General features: G+C 36.5%; 1 protein-coding gene across 1 annotated transcript; it reads right to left on the reverse strand.

Annotated features, from left to right (window-relative positions):
* Positions 1-1,283: 1,283 nt before the first annotated feature.
* On the reverse strand, positions 1,284-20,185 carry polr3e (polymerase (RNA) III (DNA directed) polypeptide E). The gene is made up of 21 exons (XM_079477060.1): positions 19,970-20,185; positions 15,707-15,787; positions 15,553-15,603; positions 15,295-15,372; positions 15,097-15,212; positions 14,934-15,016; positions 14,633-14,740; positions 14,488-14,537; positions 14,253-14,372; positions 12,531-12,616; positions 12,390-12,434; positions 10,564-10,655; positions 10,353-10,473; positions 10,058-10,139; positions 9,896-9,955; positions 9,648-9,805; positions 9,142-9,203; positions 8,589-9,067; positions 4,447-4,524; positions 4,235-4,360; positions 1,284-2,799 (listed from the first exon to the last, which is right to left on the reverse strand). The coding sequence occupies exons 2-21, from the start codon at positions 15,743-15,745 to the stop codon at positions 2,743-2,745; spliced, it is 2,091 nt and encodes a 696-aa protein (XP_079333186.1). The 5' UTR covers positions 15,746-15,787; positions 19,970-20,185; the 3' UTR covers positions 1,284-2,742.
* Positions 20,186-21,053: the final 868 nt, after the last annotated feature.

Genomic DNA, 21,053 nt, shown 5'->3' on the forward strand with positions numbered 1-21,053 from the left:
TTGCTGTTATTTTAAACCATCATTCCCTAAGGTCATTTTATTGGGCTTATGAAGTTCAAACCTTAAACAATAAAGCTACGTTAGGCAATGTTTCTCATAACCACCTTATCACTTTTTCAAACAATAACCTGTGGAAGTTTAATGATACTAAAACCTTTCAATTATCCCAAAATGTTTGTATTCAGTACATATGCAATGATAGGGCTTGTTAACTAGTGCATTAGCATAATGCACCCTGCTCGCAGCTTATATACCGCTATTAATCATAAAAAGATAAGATGTCCATTGCTATTGCTTGGTGTTGTAATGTTCAAAACATGACATAACTGACAAACATTTTTTCTAACGGTTAACAACACACTCAATGTCACACAATGTCTTAATGTATGTACTGTAATGCTACGTTCATTTAAAAATTCCTTTAACCCAGAAGCAATCCGTTTTCACATATCTCAGAGATAAACAGAATATCAAAAGATAGAAAGATATAAGTGTGGCTATTTTTTTCAAATGTTGTTAACTGGCCCCCATTCACTTGCTTCGGTTTTGTGTCCATATAATAGAGGTGAATGGGGTCCAGTGCTGTTCGGTTACCAACTTTCTTCAAAATATCTTCTTTTGTGTTCTGCAAAAGAAACTCTTACAGGTTTGACAAGAGGCTAAAATTAATTTACATTTTTTGGTGAAGTCAGGCATTTTAAGTTTCAAAATAATTCCAGGGCCCCAAAAAAATGTTTTTTTTCTAAAGATAATTGTATGTAGCTGCATTTGTTGCTTTTAGTTTTAAGTTTATATAAATATTTTTTTTAAAGCAGACCTTAATCCAAAACATGAACAAAAGCAGACACATTATGTAATATTAAACATCATAAACTGTGACAGATGATAATAGTTGTGTGACAAAGAACTACTGGGTTATTAAAACTGTGCAGTGAAGTATAAAACATTTAATCTCTTCAAAACACAACATGGACTTTCAACCGAGGATAATTTTTAGATCCAGGACATAAGAGCACAGTCGTCTTCGCTCCTGGTAGAAAGCCTGCTTCTAATCAAAGCACTTGATAAGATTTCAGAGTCAACCTGTATGAAGTAACATCTTTATCAGACAGACGGATAACAGAACGCACTGTATGTGTGCTTAATGTCTACTTTATCTTCATCACAGAAAGAATGTAACTGTTATTAACCGTTGTCATATTTAAAAATGTGAGACAATCTGATTTCATACTCTGTAGTCGTGTCTGTTCTTTAACACGAAGAACTTGAAAACAACTGAAGACAAGATTTCAGCTGCAGTGTTTATTCTGAATGATACAAACAAAATAAAAAACCTGATGTCTTTAGTGGCTGAAACCCATCTCTGTTACAGTATACGAGCATACAGTGAGTGTCCAAATATGTGGAAAAAAGATATGACATTTGATTATGTTGATGATATTGAACAGATCAGACTTGTTCACTTTGGGTATGAAGAGTTCGTTTCAGCTTTTTAATGATATCTATTCAATAATTCCCCTGAATATGTAAGAGGCACTTTCTTATACACCCAAAGTAGTTTAGAAACTTCTCAATCTGCTTTACCCGCTAAACACAAATGTATCCACCAAAAGTCCCCAAACTTCAGATTAACATGCACATTCTTTACTGTAACCTTTATTGCAAAGGAGCCTACATTTTTTTATTTCACCAGAACAGAATGGGTTGAAATGAATTGGACAAGGCAGCACTTACACACAATTTAATCCAACAGCAAATTCCATTTGAAGCCTCAAACAGCCTCTTCTTGGATTCTTGGAGCAGCATCTTTAGAACCAACCTCATTAATTCAGACACCAATTCGACCAATTTCATTCACAAATCATGATTCATACATATATCTGTCCGCTTATCTCTGGCAATATTCAAAACCTTTTTCTATGATTCAAACTGCTCCCAGAATCCATCGGTTTCAACCATTTTGGTTGTCAAAGCTTTGGTTCGACTCATCCATGTTAGGAAAAGTGTAAACATTTCCGAGACAACACAGCACAAAAGTGCATAGAGTGAAAGGGAACCTTTGCAGACCTGACAAAGAAAAATGAACCTTTCATAAAGCTAGAGAAGAAATTATTTTATATGACCAAGTACCCTTTTATATCTTTTTATCTATAAGCGAAACTGTTTTTCCTTTGGGTTACAGTATCACGCTCAAGTGTGGGACAAAAAGAAAACAATAATTCGGGAAATAATATGCAATAAAATCTAGGCAACTCATTAAACATAATATCTTTTTTTTTCAGTCAGATTACTCTTCTAAACAAGGCCAAAATCTGTCAAGAAGCTCCCAAAGGCCACAACCATAAAACCATAACCATTGCAAAAATAACCTTCTTCTCTTCATTACTATTTAAATTCTCTCATAAAAATAAAAAACCAAAAGCAACTGACAGTCCAAACATCTCCTTTCTTTGAACTTAAATCTACACAGGATCAAACAGATCCAGCCCTTTCCCTGACATGGTAATGTGATTTGTGAGCTTGGACCAGATATGGTCTCAGACCCTTCTGTATGCATAAATGAGCGCATTTATGTATGATGCTCCGAAGTGATGGATTGATGTCCCCTGCCCTGGTCTTCCTCAGCCAAGGGCAATGATTGGTTTGTGTGTTTCCACTGCCTCCCTCTGTAAAGTTTTCTCTCACTAAACTCTGAGGGAGAAGCTGTGATTGTAAGGATACCCGGGACTCCCATGCTTCCTGTCAGGAGTGGACAGTACCCTTCAGGTACCACATCCCTCCTAAACTAGTACAGCATTCCTGAAATAAAAAAACAACACAAGAATTATGACACTCTCTTTATACAACAATTTATCTCTAGAAAAAACACAATGTTTTTTTATTAAATGTATTAGTGTTCTTTTTAAACAGCTTTTATACTCTTTTAAAAGCACAGCTATAAATTATCTGTCTTTCTCACAAGTTATGCTTTGTAAAATCTATCACAAATTTATGTTTTATTGTACATATGTTCTTCCATTTACCATTGTAAATAAATATAAAACTACGGTTCCTTAATTGAGGAGCACTACATTCCATTGGTTTATTTTTTATTTGAACATCCCCTTTTGATATTTTCTATTAGGGATGTCAAACGGTTTAATTGCATCCAGAATTCAAGTCTGGGTATACATAAAATATGTCTGTTTACTGTGCATATTCATTTTGTGTTCGTAAAAACATACAAATACATCCATATATTGAAGAAAAATTAAATATATACATTTCAATAAACATTTATATATTTAAATTATTGGTCAATATTTTACATTTACGCATTTGGGAGACGCTTTTATCCAAAGCGACTTACATAGCATTATCCTATACATTTTACATGGGTATCTGCAATCTCCTGGGATCGAACCCGCAACCTTGCATTGTTAACGCAATGCTGTGCTACAGGAAAGCTTACATTAAATATAAATAGAAACATGTAACGTAAATATTTGTATGTATGTGTGTGTGTTTATAAATACAAAATGAATGCACAGTAAACATTCATTACGAAAATACAGACTTTTATTCTGAATGCAATTAATCGTGATTAATCGCATGACAGCCCTATTTTATATACATACTTAAATACGAGTGCTCAATACCATAGATCGTGACAAATTAAATAAGCGTTTCCGATAAAATGCATTTACTTGTGCGGTCCACTCAGGTATATTAATGTCCGCCCAAGTATATTTTTCTCCGATATTTTCACAGTATCTGTGATCGTTAAACTAATGGATAAACAGAGCTTCAGCACCTTCTCGCTTTCCTTACTTGCGAGCCCTCGGCCTCTCGTCCGCACGTGCAGTTAGCTCCGTGCAGTGTATTTAACCGTCATTTGCATTTAAAATCAAATAAGCGTCTACAGTACAGCAACACATTGTCGAGAAAGGGCAAATAGCCGCTCTATAATGTAGATGTACTGTATTGCAATTTTGTCCGATGATGTTGCGTTTATAAATCAGGTTAAAGTGACTGCTGGTAATATTTAGTTGTAAAATACAGAGTAATGTGACCAGAGATCAAAGAGTAAAAGAAAAACAGATATCAAGCGCTAACACTAAGACAACGCCAAAAATATGCAAATTAGTTTGTGACATCACCAGCGCCACAAGTCTGTCAAAATCCTGTGGGAAACACTGTGAAATGATTATATATTTTCATCACATTGGAAAGATTATAAGTATTGTTAGGGTACCTTGAGAAGTCGATCCACATCTGTTTTAGTGACGGCATCACCCAGTTCCTGCGTGAGACGAGACTGGATCACATTTCGCCTGACACGATTGTTCTTCATGAAGATCTCAAACAAAACCTGACGGTGCTGTGGAGGACCAACAAATGCTGCTTTACATTCTGTACATAAAAAGGTGTTATTAAAAGACTCTAAAAGCATATCTGCAATATTACCTTGTCAAAGGTTTCTCCACTCTCCCACAAACCAAAGACTTTCTGCTCATCTGCAGGAGCATTGCTCTGAGGGGGAAACTACAAACATCACATTACATTAGGGCTGGATGATAAAGCAAAGAAGAGCTTATTATTCATAGGAAAATAAGAGACCATTCCAAATAGTCATTTAATCAGCAGTTCTAGATGTATTGTGGTCATTCCAGTCCAGTGTCTGTTGAATTTCAACAAAAACAAACCTCAGGAGTAACAAAGTCATCCACTAGCAATGTGAAAGATTGACAGCATGATAACCTGTCATAAAAATCCAAAAACATTTTAAACTTATTACTAATTATATGAACATATTACTGTTTTATTATTACATTACTGTTGTTTTGTTTTAAATTGCATATAAACTTGTTTTCTCTGCAGTATTTGAGGTCTGAAAAAATACAGACCATCTTTTCTGTTATTTTAATTTTCTGCAAATAAAAACAGTATTTGCATTTGAAATTTGGAAGAGATGAAATTAAAATGATTATTTCACCTAAACACATACTTATAAATAGTTAATTAAGTAAAACTAAAAATAATTTTGGTATAGTTTCTTAATTTTCTGCGGCTGCATCTGGATTCATGTAAGTATATTGTTACTATTACCGAGCTACCAAGACAAAGTGTGCTTTTTAATAATAATTTTTTTTGTTGGTTTAACATTACATTTTTACATTATGTTATATCAGTAACAGTTTACAATAAGGTTATATTAACAAGTCTACAACATTTGTTGATGTTATTTCGTGTTAATTACATCATTTACTAATACATATTTAAAATCAAAAGTTGTATCTACTACGTAGTTAATGCACAATGAACTACAGTAACATGAACAACTGGTATCATCTGTCATTAACAGAGATTAATAAATGAAAAAAAAAACTTTTGTGTTACGATAATATATAATAAATTGCATTTTTTACATGGACATTGAATTTTACAAAGACTGTGTCATAACACAAGTTTTAAAATACTTTCTTGTATCTCAAATGACTGTATCAGCTTTATAACAACTTTCATTAATAAATCATTAACAAACATTATATAATGCTTAACATAGCATTAGATACAATGTCTTCAAATAGCTAGAAATGCAAGATAATGTGTTTGTTAATATCTACTAATAAACTTATTAAGCATTACCGTATGATTAACAGATCATTATTTAATGTAAATTATTATGCATACAAATGTCATTCAACTTTTAATTCATATGATAATATTTATCTTGCAAACCTAGAAAAGATTTGATGTTATACAATGATTGAAAGCTTTTGTTATTGCACATCACTTTTGTTGCTATTGAGTATGTAATGGCGACAGTTAGGGACAGGTTTAGTGGTATGTGTAGGTTTAAGGGTTGGTTAAAGGGTCAATTTGATGATAATAATTTTTCCTGGTTGATGTATGATTCAAGCAATATTCTATTTAAATGTACACAATTGTATGCTAATGTAAATGTTGAGGCAAAACATGCCTTGCACCCAAATTACAATCAGTGTTAATGCCTTTAGCAAGCATTACATGTAAAGAACCACCCTTTACACACGTGTCATAAAAGTCCAATGCATTAAGGTACTAAATGATTAGTAAACATTTATAAACATTCACAAAAATGAAGAATAGTCAATTTAAGATTGGGTTCTGCAAAAACATGACCGTATTATTAATAATGGATTTTTAAAGATGTGTAAATACAGGTAATTTGGGACACATTTTACAATCAAGATGACTACTCATAAATGTACTTTTGATTAGTAAATGTTTATAAACACTTTAGATTGAGTGTTTTTCAAGTCTTCAAAAACATAAACAAAAATTACTAAATGATACGCTAAAATGTAAAAATAGTAGAAATCTACACAACAATAAACAAATATATTTTATTTAAAAAAGTATTTTTAAAAAGTGCATGATCATATGAATTGAAAGTTTAATGACATGTAAATATTAAAGATCCAGTGTGTAATTCGCCATGTTCTGTCAGCCATAGTAGCGTTTCGAAAGGGAGGGCAGGAGTGAGCAGTTGGTTGCAATTCACAATCTAGCCACTAGATCAGTGGTCTTCAACGTGGTGCCCGTGGGCACCTGGTAGCCCACATGTACTCTGTAAGGTGCCCGCTAAACACAGGGCTCCCCCGTAATGCTCAAGACAGCTGTCAAATCTGTGACTATACCGATCAGCCAAGGGCTACATTGTCAGGAAAGGTTATTATTAGCAAGTGTTATAAGCTTTAATATCTGATAGAAAACTGAATTAGCTGCTGTGAGCATAAAAATAAGGCATCACATGTTTAAAGTTTGAATGTATGTTATCAACAAGTAGCCCTCTAGAGGATTTTAAAGTGCATGATCATATACATTTTTTTATGACTAGTTTTATGACATTTGTAAGCATTTCAATTTACATGAAATGATGATCTGTCATCATTAGATTATGCTTTGTAAACTACATTTGTAAACATTAACAAGAACATTCTCTCATATTTCTAGCTATGTGAACATACTAAACTAATTATTTGTTAAGGATTTATTAATGAAAGTTATTATTAAGAGACACCTCTCCTTTTTTTCTATATATTTTTCATATCGTCAAAAACTGATTTTGATTGAAATACATTTTAACCTGAGTTTTTATAAAAGCTCATCGCATTCAAACGAACATCAGGCAAGTGTCAGAACTGAAGACGTCCTTGTTACTGAAATGACAACTTTTATTGATACCAGGCCCAGCGAACGCCATTTCCTGGAATGTACCTATCATGGGTTGAACACCACCTCCAAAGAAGAATGTCAACGTCTACTTCTCTGGCCCGCCCACTGGTTCTGAACTTAAGCCATGTACGCATAGTACACACTCCTGCATTTGTGATGATTGACAAACTGGTAACCAAAGCAAGACATTTTTCAGCTAAAGTTTTGTTTGTCCATCAGTTTAAACTAAACCGCTGATATGCGGCGTGTTGTGTTTATGCTCGGAAGGCTGCATCACACAGCGCTCCTTTGTGTTGCCACATTATTAATAAGCACTTTTATGCTGCTTGTTTGATTTTGAGATTTCCTGCTGTTACAAAATACAGCAGCAATTAGCATTTTAAGGTTTATTTTCATCTTTATTTGCTTATTGTTTCTGTGAAGATCTGGCAACCATTGCTTGTGTTTTCTGTGAAGATCTGGGAACCCTGTCACTTTGCGAAAGGCTCTCGCGAGTGGCTACCCCATGACATATGTGCAATAGTGAGGACTTCTTTCACTGGAATTTTTATTTAGAGCGACAAACATACAACATATTGTGCTGCGCCTGCTTGTGGAAGAACACAGTTGCTATCTTTGAATTCTGATATTAGGAATGCAGGGTTGAAGTTTATTTTATAAGACGTTCCAGCTTACTTCGTAAAAAAATTGAGCGTTAGTTCTAATCACTATTGCTTTCTTAGTGATCGCTTTATATGTCCAGAATATGTGTAATCTACGTCTCTAACCAAGTTTACAGTAGGCTCCAACTAAGCACGAACCTGGCCAAACAGACACACAGAAATGTACATCACAGGGCACACTGCTGTCGTTTGGAACTGTTATCCAATCAGATACTTCCAAGTCTTCAATGCGGCTTGGTTCCATAAAAATGCGGCTTAGTTCCATAAAAACTAGCGTTTCTTGAGCTGGCCTCAAAACCAGGGTAGAACATAGCCTATCACTAATTGAGTTTGATGTTTTTGAATGAAAAAAACATGTGAACGTCATAAATAGACCTCTGACAACAGTATAAAATAATATTCATGACACCTTTAAGCTATATTGTGCTCAGTCCTGACTACCAATACTTATAATCAGTGCTGACTAAGCCAAAACTTTAAAGGGAAAAAAAACCAAGCACAAACAATGAGACTCTCAGGACTTAAGTCTGGTAATGGGCTTTAACTCCATTAATAGCAATTACATAAGTGCTTCCTGCATCACACGCCCTAAATCCCATAAGCCCCAAGAAGGATTGTACCCAACCTTAAACTCAAACACAATACACCCTTCTCACCTCAACATTGGAGTAAATTAATTAAAAATAATGCTTGTAAATAAAAATCTCTGGATCAATGAGTACTTACAGGCACCAGGATTTGTTTGCACTGGCTCTGAAGGATGGTGTCCTGCAGCATCCGGTCTGTAACGTGACCATACACAGCATGCCCCGTGGGCAAACTGGCCAGATGCAGGTTAAAAAGCCTCTTCAATTCGCTCAGACTCAACACATAGTGTTTCAGAAAAATGTTTCGCACAAAGTGCTGGAGCTCCGGGGTGGGGGCGTTACTGCCCCCGTGTCCGTTATGAGGGTCTGTGATCGCAGAATCCGGGTATCCGTTGATTGTGCCGTTTGTGAGAGAGCCTGAGGTGTCCATGGGCTCTTCAGAGTCACTCATGGGTTCTTGTTTGACTTGCACTGGGGTGTTGGCTTCACCGGGAGCCCCCGGGGGCCTGGATACCTTTAATCTACGAGCATCTAATTCCCTCTGGAGAATGCAGTGCTTCTCCTGGGCGTTGTCCTTCGCGGCTTTGAGGCGTTGGTCTCCGCTAACTTGAACAGACTCTGGAATAAACACAGATCTGGTTTAATATATGTGTCTATGTTCCTGATAATGTGTCTGTGAAATAAGATCATACCCATGTGTGCATCCTTTTTAGGTACAAAGTCATCTTTGGAGAAATTGAAAACTTTTTCCAACCTGCAACAAATTATGAACATATCTCTTTACCGATATAAGATGTCTGAACATTTTTAAAACAATGCATGGGCCTAAATATTGTTGTAGGGGAATTTTAAAGGGATAGTTCACCTAAAAAAATTATTCTGTCATCATTGACTCGCCCTCAAGTTGTTCCAATTTTTTTATTAATTTCTTTGTGCTGCTGAACACAAAGGAAGATATTTGGAAGAATGTCAGTAACCAAACAGATCTCATCCCCATAGTAGGGCAAATATAAGTACTGTGGGAGTCAATGGGGGATGAGTTCTGTTTGGTTTCTGACATTCTTCCAAATATTTTCCTTTGTGTTCAGCACAACAACATAAATGACAGGTTCGGAATAATGTGAGGGTAAGTAAATGATAACAGAAGACAGAATTATAATTTTTGGGTGAACCATCCCTTTAAGAAGTGACTTCATACTTAGACTGAATGCCTAGCCAAAGCATGTGTTGTCTTTGTGCCACATCGGGGTGTTTTTTCACAAAGTCGTAATCTGTAGGCAACACGAACTCCCAGCCTCTGTTTAACCTAGGAACAGACATCTGCTCCAGGAAGTCCTTCACATCTTCTGGAGGCAGCTGTGGTTGGAATGAAGAGGACACATATAAGACGACCACATTGCAACAATTCACAAACATCACATCTTGTGCTAAATTCACAAGACAAACCTTTATGGTAGCAGCAACTTCTTTTCTCATCAGGGTTCTTTCTCGGGTAAATCTCCACATCTAAAAAAAAAACATAGAAACTTTAGGGCAGAAGTATTCGTTTTCAAACAAGCTTTTTTTTCCTTAAAGAAATCATATTATTTAAAAGAATATGACACTCACCACAAAGTCTCGACCACGACAGAGCACTTCAGCGGGAACTCCACTGTGTGAACTACATGTGTTCTTAGGATACAACACATCACTGTCAAAAAGTGAAAAAGAATGACAAGTCAATTTCTTTGTTTTTTGTATACACATTAAATAATAGAAGTTGATTTACAGACCGATCACAATATATCTATTTTTTCAGTACTATACGTCTTCCCCTGAGATCAAAGCCATGACCTAACCTTATAAAAGTGAATATACTTATCAGTTTAAGATTAATTTGCAGGGGAAAAGTAAACACACTCACCTCTTCACAACCCAGTTCCCCTGGACCAGCAGCGACACCTGCTGTATACAGCGCAGTACAGCGGTGGAGTCTATGCCTGATCCAAGCAGTCCCATCAGATTGGCAAACGGCATAACCTTGACTAGAAGGAATAAAAATCTTGCATTAATGAAATAGACATGGGTTAAACCTGACGCAATAACCCACATATAATGATGTAAGCTTGTCTAACCATTCTTCATTAGGGTCTTGACTTGATCACCCAAGGGAAGGGTGCGCAGCTGAGCCATGGAGAGTACGTTGCTAGGACCCATCGGCTTGACACTAGAGAATAAGGAGACACACAAAAATAAAACAGAAAGCAACAAGTAAACCCAGCTCTGTCTAATAGTAACCAACTTAAAGGTTGGGATTGTCATCCCAAAAATAACAATTCTGTCATCATTTACTCACTCTTGTCATCACAAACCTGTATGACGTCCTTTCTTCCGCAGAACACAAAAGAAGATATTTTGTTAACAAAAGAGGAAATTTGCTAACCGAGCCCCATTAATTTGCATTGGGGGCCAATGGTGTTCGGTTACCAACTTTCTTCAAAATATATTCTTTTGTGTTCTACGGATGAAATAAAGTCATAAAGGTTTGAAATGACATGAGGGTGAGTAAATAACTTTTGGGGAACTATACCTTTAATACTACAGTTACCAAGCAACACTGCATTGCAACTTGCTATGTGACATTGACAGTGAGGTCACAGCATTGCCTGCCGACAACAGGCAATACAGGCGATTGCCTGTGGGCATAGTAACAAACACAGGGCCTCTTAAACTCAAAAATAACTTTTCTATTTCACCAACTGCACAGACGTGATCGGGCACAAGCGAGCGCTACATGCGTAGGGACATTATAAATTAACATAGGAATCACAGAAACGGTCAAATAAAAAATCCACAAAGATTTAATAACAGGATAGACACTCCACACGACAATTGGGAAATGACAATAAATGCAAAACATAAAAATATATAAAGACATAAAAAGGTAAAGAGCAGAGTGATAACGGAGGTGCGTTAGGTGATGTCAAATACGTCTTATTGCACATGCTTGAATTTTTCAGGATTATGAGTAATGTAGTATCTCATAACAACGTAATGTTCACGTTACACCAAGAGCAGCCCGTCTTTAGAGATAAAGAAAGAACTAGACTAAAGAGAAAAACTGAAGAATGTTCTGCTTTACAATGTTTAATGAGTAAGTTAATGAGAGAGATGCCCATCACCCTCTATAATTGAACTCGCATGAAAAACTACTTTATTACACTATATTATTTACTAGTAAAGAGTTGTAAAGTTCGTAGAAGCTATACTGGAGTCTATACGGTTTTAAACCATGCTATAGTAAATATTATAGTAGGCTATTAATGTACTAGTGTTTTGTTTAATTTCAATTGTGTATTCAGTTTTGTTATTATGTATTATACTTATTTATATTTTATCTTCTTTTTTGCCTTCCTGATCACTTACTGTGTGTTCACATAGAGCGCGAATGAGGCGTCAAGCGCGAGTGATTTACATGTTAAGTCAATGCAAAGATGCGATAGACGCGCTTGCGGCGCGAATAGCGCGAATGAGGCGGCGCGAATGACGCGAATAGCGCGAATGACTTCCAACTTAGCTCTGTATATGAGACCAGTTTTTCATTGCACTTATGCTTTTTGTTGTCCTTATGTTGTTCCTATTGCTTCCATTGTTTTCCTTATCTGTAAGTTGCTTTGGATAAAAGCATAAGCTAAATGACAAAATGTAAATTGTGTTGAATATGTTGCACTTAATAAACATTTCTACACTTAAATATATTTTGTAAATATATTTAAATTTTTGTGTTTATACTTTAGTACCAGTGGGGCCCATTTTGCATGGTCTCGCCTATGGCCCCACAACCCCACGGACCCTGGGTCACACTCGAACATTTTTAAATGATGCTCATGCAATCAGAATTTAGATTCACTTTCATAATACTCTGTTGCGAATGTGAAACCAGGAGTTATCATCTACTTACACTTTTTCTTCAGCCAGTGGAGGCATAAGCATAGACAGATATTCACTGTGGGGTGAGAAAAAATATTGGTACATGCTATTTGGATGTTTAAATTTAGAATGACTTAAACAATTATGCAGATATTTCTCTCCATGTACTAACCTTGGGGTTTTCACCAGCTCTGTGTTCTCTATGGTATCCATGGCCTGACAGTAAAGATATTGACGCTCATGTTCAGAGCGCCCATCCTACAGGATTAACAGATTTGTATATCTATATTAGCATACACTCATAATTTGCATTAATATTCAATTGATTACTCAAGTTATTTTGGAACCATGGTATCATCATTTACCAGATAATACCATGGTACTTATAACGTCGTGTATAATACAATGTTGTACTGAAAAAATGATATACTAACAAAATATAGAAAGACATTTACATATTAAATTATGGTACATAGAAAATCATCTATGATTCTTTTGATTCTACTGAATACTACTTTATGATATCGAGTCTATGTTTTACATTATATTGTAAATGTGTAGCGTGTCTTTTGTAATATATGCATACAATAGGTTCCACTTCGATACGGTTGACTTGGCATGGCAATGCAAACTCTTGTATCAACTCTTGTCTATTGGTTACCGTCTGTGAAACTGTGTAACCTCTAAAATCAGACGGGGCCAAAGACCGCAATGCGTCTCTGTTGGTCGGGGAGTGAGGTTTTACACACTGCACAGCTCTTCACTAGCTGACCTCCGTTACATTTGCTTGGGGTAGAAAGCAGAATAGTATTTATTTATTTGAACAGTGCTTAACACGCAAACTCTCTTAGATGGTTGCAAATGTTTATTTAAAGACAGCATTGCCTTGAATGTAGCGAAGAGTGATGGGTGGTGCTCCCGTAGATGGGCTATCATATTTGACGTATTGCCTCCCCAGCAGCCACTCTTTTTAAAAAAAATTTACAAGTTGGATGTCCTTTCTCCTCCAAGCCGCTGCCGTCTGACCTTTTTCGGTACCCAAAAAATTCCCACACGGCAGACTTCGTCTTTTTTGACGGGGAAAAAGTTCGAAAGATTCACCTACTTCGGCCATCCTTTATACACGTGACTCACTCCCTCTGACTGCGTGTACCAACCGGAGAGGGAGGAGTCATGTGACTCGTTACGTTCGCACAAAACCTGAGGGATTCCTGTAACTTACTTTTCGTCTATGCGGACGAGAAAAAGCTGTGCATACCGCAGAGACGGTATAGCGGTCATTTTTTGTGGTTTTGAAACCGCGGGAATATTAAACAGCGGTAAACCTTGAAACTGGATATCGGCCCATGCCTAGCCAAGACCGCTCTAACAGGTGCAAGCTGCCCCCACTGTGAACGTCTTTGCCTCCCGGATCGCCCACTTCAGCAATCCCAATTAAAATATTTATTTTCTCTTAGGTTTCAATCCACTGTTGTGTCAAATATACAGCAAATGATGCAAATAATCCTCATAATGCCCCCCACAGACTCACAGTACAATCTGAGCAAGACCTAAAATGATGTGCAGTGAACACTGATGAATTTATCAATTTCCCCACTGCTCTTTGTATATGGTCAGGGTAATGTTTTATGCATGGCAAGTTTAATGTGATTTCAGGACCCTAGTCAAGTTTCACATCATGAAAATTCTGATTCTCTTAATAGGACTAGGTGTTTCCACTACTTCTGCACAGTTGAATTGCCCAATAGGACATTTCCCACGCCTTATGCACGACAGATGGAATATAAAGCATAGCACTAGTCAATGGCGAACGGACGCATGCTTGTTTGTTTTGAGATTAGTCTGTTAGTCACCTGTCAATAATGTTGTTACAGCCCGTCACGTGACCGCTTACCTTTACACCGTGATACTGCAGGTGGATCCAGGGTTCTTCCGCCTGTTTCTTCTGCAGGAACTCGTATGACTGGATACGCCGTTGACGGGCTTGTTCTGACTCGGGTCTGGAAAACCTCACCTGGTCAAAGATCGAGCGACAAGAAATAACAGGAATGTCAATGAGGATGTGAACAGGCTCAAACACACAAATCGCAGCCAACATTATAAGAAATAGAAGCATGTGTAGGTCATACAGTGATTTGTTTCACATCATCTTCTGCCTCATCCTGAGAAGAGTCTCCGGCTATAAAACAAACAAATGGTTATCAATCTTTAAACCAGAGCAACGCAAAACAAATATAATCTTTAAGACTTAAGACTTGAAAAACTCTGCCCTACCTTCATTGGCTGCCTCTCTTTCTCTGTGTTTAGTATCAGCTTTGTCCAAATATGCGAAACTCGGTCTCATCTGGAGAATTCCTTGCAATGGAGTGAGATGAAGTTCTCCTGTCAGGAACAATATTAAGAATAGTTAAGCCAACATAAATTGGTTACCCACTGACATGATTTCTTTTAATTTAATGTTACCATGAACTACATTCTGCCATTAGAAACCCATTTTTTTAATCTAAAAAATGAAACAACATGCAAACAGAATTTCAGCAAATTTACAGTTATGCGAAACTAAATAGCAACCTACCTTTGCGAAACACCGCTGCAGCATAGCGGGATGTATTTGTAGTAGCCTGGATTGATGAGAATGCTTGCTTGTCCATCATTTTCCTTTAAGAAGAACAAAGGAAAGTTACATCATACCTAATATGAAGGACTGGTTTTAAATGGAAAAGGCAAATGTTCCTCACGTGGAGTAAGTGTTGGAATCCTCTGAGGAAGTGCCATCTACATTAAGAGCGATTTGCTCCCCTTTACTGCGGCAGTAGTTTGGACTCATGGTATCCATGGCAACCTCAACTTCAACCTGGATATGGGAAAGAAAATCCAATGACCTCCAAAATAATTTCAGGCGACTCATTCATTCTACTTCAACCTTTTAACGTTACCTTTTGGTGTTTGGGTTTAATTCTTGCTGACAAATGAGCGGCATTATCGTACCTCATGCTACCAGGACGCACTGGGTACTAGAAAAAAATATAATAAATCAGCATTTCATCTAGCAGTATAAAAAACAGACAATATTCAGATATTCTGAGAGTTTATGCATAAAACAATGCACAATGAATTTACAGTGATTAGAAGTTGAAAACTTCTTCTGCTACTCTTCTTAACCTGATTGCTTTAATATGATCTTAGACTCTTACCTGAAACAAGTAAAGCTTTTCCACAAGACTTTTGGCCAGATAGACATCAATCTAACAAGAAGGAAAGCAGTATGCCTCAATTTGAGCAACGGCAGCAAAATGTGTTTTTTCTCTGTATGAGGAAATACAAGAAAAGTCAAGTGTTTAAGTGTACCTCTTGTATAATTGGATCATCATCATCACCACTGGCCATAATGAAGAAACCAGACGAAACCTCTGCTGGTGGATTTCAAACCTGTAGACACAGAATTGCCAAATAACTAACACACTGAAGCAAAGCAAATCACACTTTGTGTTTGTTTTAGACAGAAAATAACATAAAATTATATTTGCATTCTGACTTCTTTAAACTAGCTGGCTTCTCACACTTAACATGGTCAACTTGTCAAAAGATTTGTCCAAAGTATTACCTAGAATTTCTGCGCCAGGGTTGGGAAAGTTTTTATCTAACATGAATTTACCATACACAAACAAGGATTCTTGGATTCTTTCCCTTATTGATGGAGCGGTCCGAGCACTTAAAAGTTGCTGGACATGAATGCAGTAAGTGAAACTAAGTATTTTGTTTGCAATCGGCGTGTATGTGCATAATGGAAACAGCACAAACTTATAGGGAATCAACAGTTATGGAGGGATTATCCGGTGATGTATTGTGTGCTTGTGCTTTAGTTCCACCCACAGCACAGGAGCTCGACTGGTTTTGGAAATAACCTTAGGCTGTATCTGTCTTTTATAAATGTGATCAGACTAAATACTCTTCGAAGATATAAAGTAGGGGGATGCACCGATATGGAGTATGACCATTTTTTTCTGGTACTCGCCGATACCGATGATGCCTGTGTCAGTAGACGATCCGTTCCACCTGCACGATCCGTTCTGAGCATGCGCGTAATTACGTATTAGAAAACGTCATGGTTTTCCTACACTATTGGTACCGTGACGCAGGCGAAGAAACATTTGACGGCAGGCGGCACAACTGACGGCATATTTTTTGTTTTGTAGACTAACCGTTCACGGCGAGTCTGTTTTTATGTTTTTAAATGTTGCTTACGTTATCATGATTACGATGTGTTTATGTGGTTGTCAATCCAAAATAATAGAGTTGTTACATGAACATGGATGATTTTGGTTACATGTGGAATAAAGTATTTTTATCGACTGCAAATCTTCAGTTTCCTCCAAACTCCATTTTGCGATTCATTGCTGTATGGCATGTCTATTTACCTTACAGTGTTTCGATCTGAGGTCAGTAGTATTGTCAAAGACGGTTTTTGTTGTTTTTTATTAAATTCTGATAATACTAGTTAACTTTAAATGTAGTAATTTATTAGTATGGGTCTATATAGGCTAATATATCTATCTATTTAATCTAAATTAATAAAATAATCCCTTCAATGGCGTTTACAGAAGCCAATAAGGAACATAACACATATGTCTAACTAGACTATCATTTACATGAAGAACTACAAAGTCAGGGGAAACATTACAGTATTTCAAACTGACTTGACAGAACGTATAGTGAAATGAGAGGTGGACAGCAGAGAAGTAAATTGAGTATTGTATTTAATTTAACAGTAAAATATAAACAAAGTAAAACAAAGCTGCGCAAGCGTGGAACAGATCGTGCAGTGTCGTAAATCATCGCACAACTAAATCATCATTTGCGCATGAGCGGTTTCTACAACGTCGAGGTGCGCATGCGCGAAACGGATTGTGCAGGTGGAACGGATCGTGTACTGACAGCCTGTACCTAATAAAAATAGAATAGCATCATAATAACAAACAACTGCACCTTAAACACATTATGAAAAAAATGAAATTTTATGTGCTCGTCACAAACTTCACAAGGAAATTTCACATCAAATTTTGGTCAGTTCTGTCAGTTATGATACATGAGGTATCGCTCTTTGATATCGGTGCATTTTTACAAGTAAGAGAACATGAGCTTAATATCGGGTCCGATACCGATATCGTAGGGCTGGGCGATAAATCGATTTTATCGATTAACTCGAATTTGACGTTTAGGGCGATTTTTTTTCATGAAAATCGGTTTTCTCTTTAACTTCTACGACCGACGCTCTCGAGTGTTCAGACCAAACGCGAGTTGCGCGAATAAAACGCGCTATTCGCGAGTAGTTGGACGCTTGAACATTTTGATTTTACTCGCTTCATTCACGCGTGTAATTCGCGCCATTTGCGAGTGTAATTCGCGCCATTCGTAAGTGAAATACGCATCATGGGAGGGGCTTCTGGCAAGCGGCTCGCGTCTAATTGCGACATGGATTTTGTTGAGAGGGTAGCGGCACACCCAGACACTGATCCACTTCAGTGGCGGAAGCGTCACGAACCAAACTTCCCAAGGCTAAGTAATCTGGCCAAAAAACACTTGTCTGTCCCTGCTACAAGTGCCCCATCAGATAGGCTTTTCAGTGTGGGAGAGGGCATTGTTACATGTAACCGGGCATGCCTCAAGCCAGAGGTAGTAGACAGGCTTGTCTTCCTGGCTAAAAATGTGTAAATGAAGAATGTTGAAACTAAAGTAATGGATGTAGATGTTTCATTTTGTTTACAATTTCAGGGATTCAGGAAAACTGTTTAAAGTTTTGTTTGCACTTTATGAATACCACTGCTGTATGTATTTTTGTACAATCTAATTTAGTCATTTTTGCCACATTTATTTGACCAAAAAGGGACACAATTAAATTATTTTTTCATATTTTAAGTTATTTTGAAGGTGCATTGTGTCACTGTAAGTTTGAGGTTATTAGAAAACTGATAAGCTACATTTTCACTGTTTACAATGGCAGGGCCTGCCATCTCGTTTATAAGCATGTTTTAAGGCTTGTTTCCTGTTACACTTATGCCCCAATGGGAAATTTAGATTAAACTGCATAAAGGAAAATCAGAACAAAATAAAGAGTACATTTGTTTTGAGCAATTTCTTTGTCAGTTGTAGTTTGTTTTTAAATAGAAAAAATAAATCGATTAAAATCGAAAATCGGGTTTGTTGTGAAAAAATCGGAGATTTTTTTTTTAAGCCATATCGCCCAGCCCTACGATATCGGTGCATCCCTAATATGAAGTATGCAATACTACCGTATAGGTATTCAAGATTAATATGAGATTGGCAGACACTGCACGCGATACCGCCACTTTAAGGATTTCCAGTCCCTTATAAACACACACAATGTTGTAATTTTGAACCGGATGATGGAAAAGAAAAGACACTTATACACATGCTAATATTGGCAAAGCTATAAGAAACTAAATTATAGTTGCTTATTGTATTATGTACTTGAAATCTGTCACTTTTCTATTCTCTTTTCAATAATTCTGTATAAAACTTAAATTTGAAATGAAAATAAAAATCAATATCAACAACATGCAAGTTCAAATCTAATTTCTAAATGAATACAAATGCGTTAAAAATAAGGTAATAAGAGAAGAACTTACATCTATACATTTGGCAGACTCTTTTTTTATCCAAAGCAACCTGCAGTACATTTAGTGTATAAATGACTTTTATCATGTGTGTTCGCTGAGATCAAACCTATGCCCTTTTCATTCTCTACCAAGCCAGCTACAGGAACTTTACAAGAAAATAATATGATGTATTCAAAAAAGTATATATAGTTATATAGGCAATTACTCATATAAGTTATTCTTAGACTAAAACATTTACAGACTTAATCATTTCTTTGTATATTTGGTCAAGGCAGATACTGCTTTTAAATCCAGAATAAAAGTAAATCATTTTAAGTTTACAATCTATTTTGTTGTTGTTGCAAGAATTGGTGAATTGGCTTAATGTCAATATTAGTCAGAATTCATTATCACAGATCATAATGTCAAGACATTATTACACAGCCTATGGAGTTAAAAGTATATCACTGTTCAACTACATTAAACATGGATGAAACAGGCCAAACTTAGTTACATTTACCCAATATCCCCAATAAAAAGGGATGTGACATTCTTAAATTGAACTGTCAATCACACAGCTTCATTGAATGATGCAAGTGCATGCAAGTACATGCAAGAATACACCAAATGCCAACAACTGCACACAACACAAACTCAGAGTACCCTACAGCACCCAGCCTATCGATTTAAAACACGAAAAAACACACACAACTAAACTCAAAGCAGCACGCGACAGTCGGCAAAAGGCAGCATGCTAAACTGTTAGCAGCTCTGGTTGACAGCATAGACACGTTTACATTACCCAGACAACCACCTGCTTTCATCTCCACACTGTATGCATGTATATAAATGCCTCCACGTGTTTCTAACTTTTGATGCAAGTGTTAACATTATTATCATGCTCTCGGTACAACTGACATAACGTTACACACCGAGGCCTCTGTGTTGTTTCACTAAGTAGACAAATGTCTGAAGTTAAAGTGATTACACTAACCTGCACTTTGCTAGATAAATGTAGTTAGTCTTTTAACGTTGTGGAGTTGACTTCTTCCGTTCCTCCGGTCAAGCGATGTGATCTGTGTGTGTGTAAATCACAGAAGCCGCTGTCTCTGTTGCTACCATGTTGCTGATCTACAGTCAGTCAAACACGTGGGGAGGAGCTGTGTGTCCATGCGACATATCCCAGCGTGCACTGCGCCGCCGATACACTGGATGCGTTACATTTCTTATGGTGAAATAGCTACTACGAAGTGTATATCTTTGCCCATACTTTGAGAAAATGCTGTCTATGTAGGTAGTGGACTACGTTTTGGATCCTAAAATTATTTCCCTTTACGATCCCAAAGACTTTTAATTTGCCACGTGTTATCAAAACCATAGAACAGTTTATGGGACGTTTATAAAATTGACAATAGATATTTTTAGTAACATTACTTATAATATTGCCTAACAAAAATACATTTATTAAATAAATGTGTATATAAGCGCGTTTACTGTTCTGACCATTATAATGAATGATACATCCATGCATTTAACAGCTCAAAGAAACTATTTATATAAGAATGGTCTTTATAGAAAATAAATCAGGTAAATTATATAACTTTTGTGAAAAGAAAAAATTACAATAATTTTAAATCAGCACACCAAAGACAAATATGTAAACGCCTAACTTTCATTTCGGAAACTTTTATTAGACAGAGGTTCCAAATATTTTTTTTAATTCAGTAGACTACTGTCAACATAGTCTTAGGCCATCTTTGAAATAAAACAGTAAAAATAACATGTTATATATCATCCTAAAATGTTATTTTCCCATCTGTCCATTTGGGGCTATTGAAAATAAAATCCCTGAATATTGTTTTTTAATCTGATGAACTCAGCAATGTCTCAAGGTTAGAAGGTTGTAAACTTGTAGGTAAACTAGGTCAATTGAACTAAACTCAAATTTAGTTTTCAGTGAGAGTATTCTAGTTTTACATGCGTGTCTTACAGTTTTTCTCAATTGTTTACACACATTTTCTGAAAGCATAACTCATATTCTCAGAACTCTACACACAAATCAAAAAACACAAACACAA

The sequence above is a fragment of the Barbatula barbatula genome (assembly GCF_947034865.1).
Source record: "Barbatula barbatula genome assembly, chromosome: 16".
NCBI lineage: Eukaryota > Metazoa > Chordata > Actinopteri > Cypriniformes > Nemacheilidae > Barbatula > Barbatula barbatula.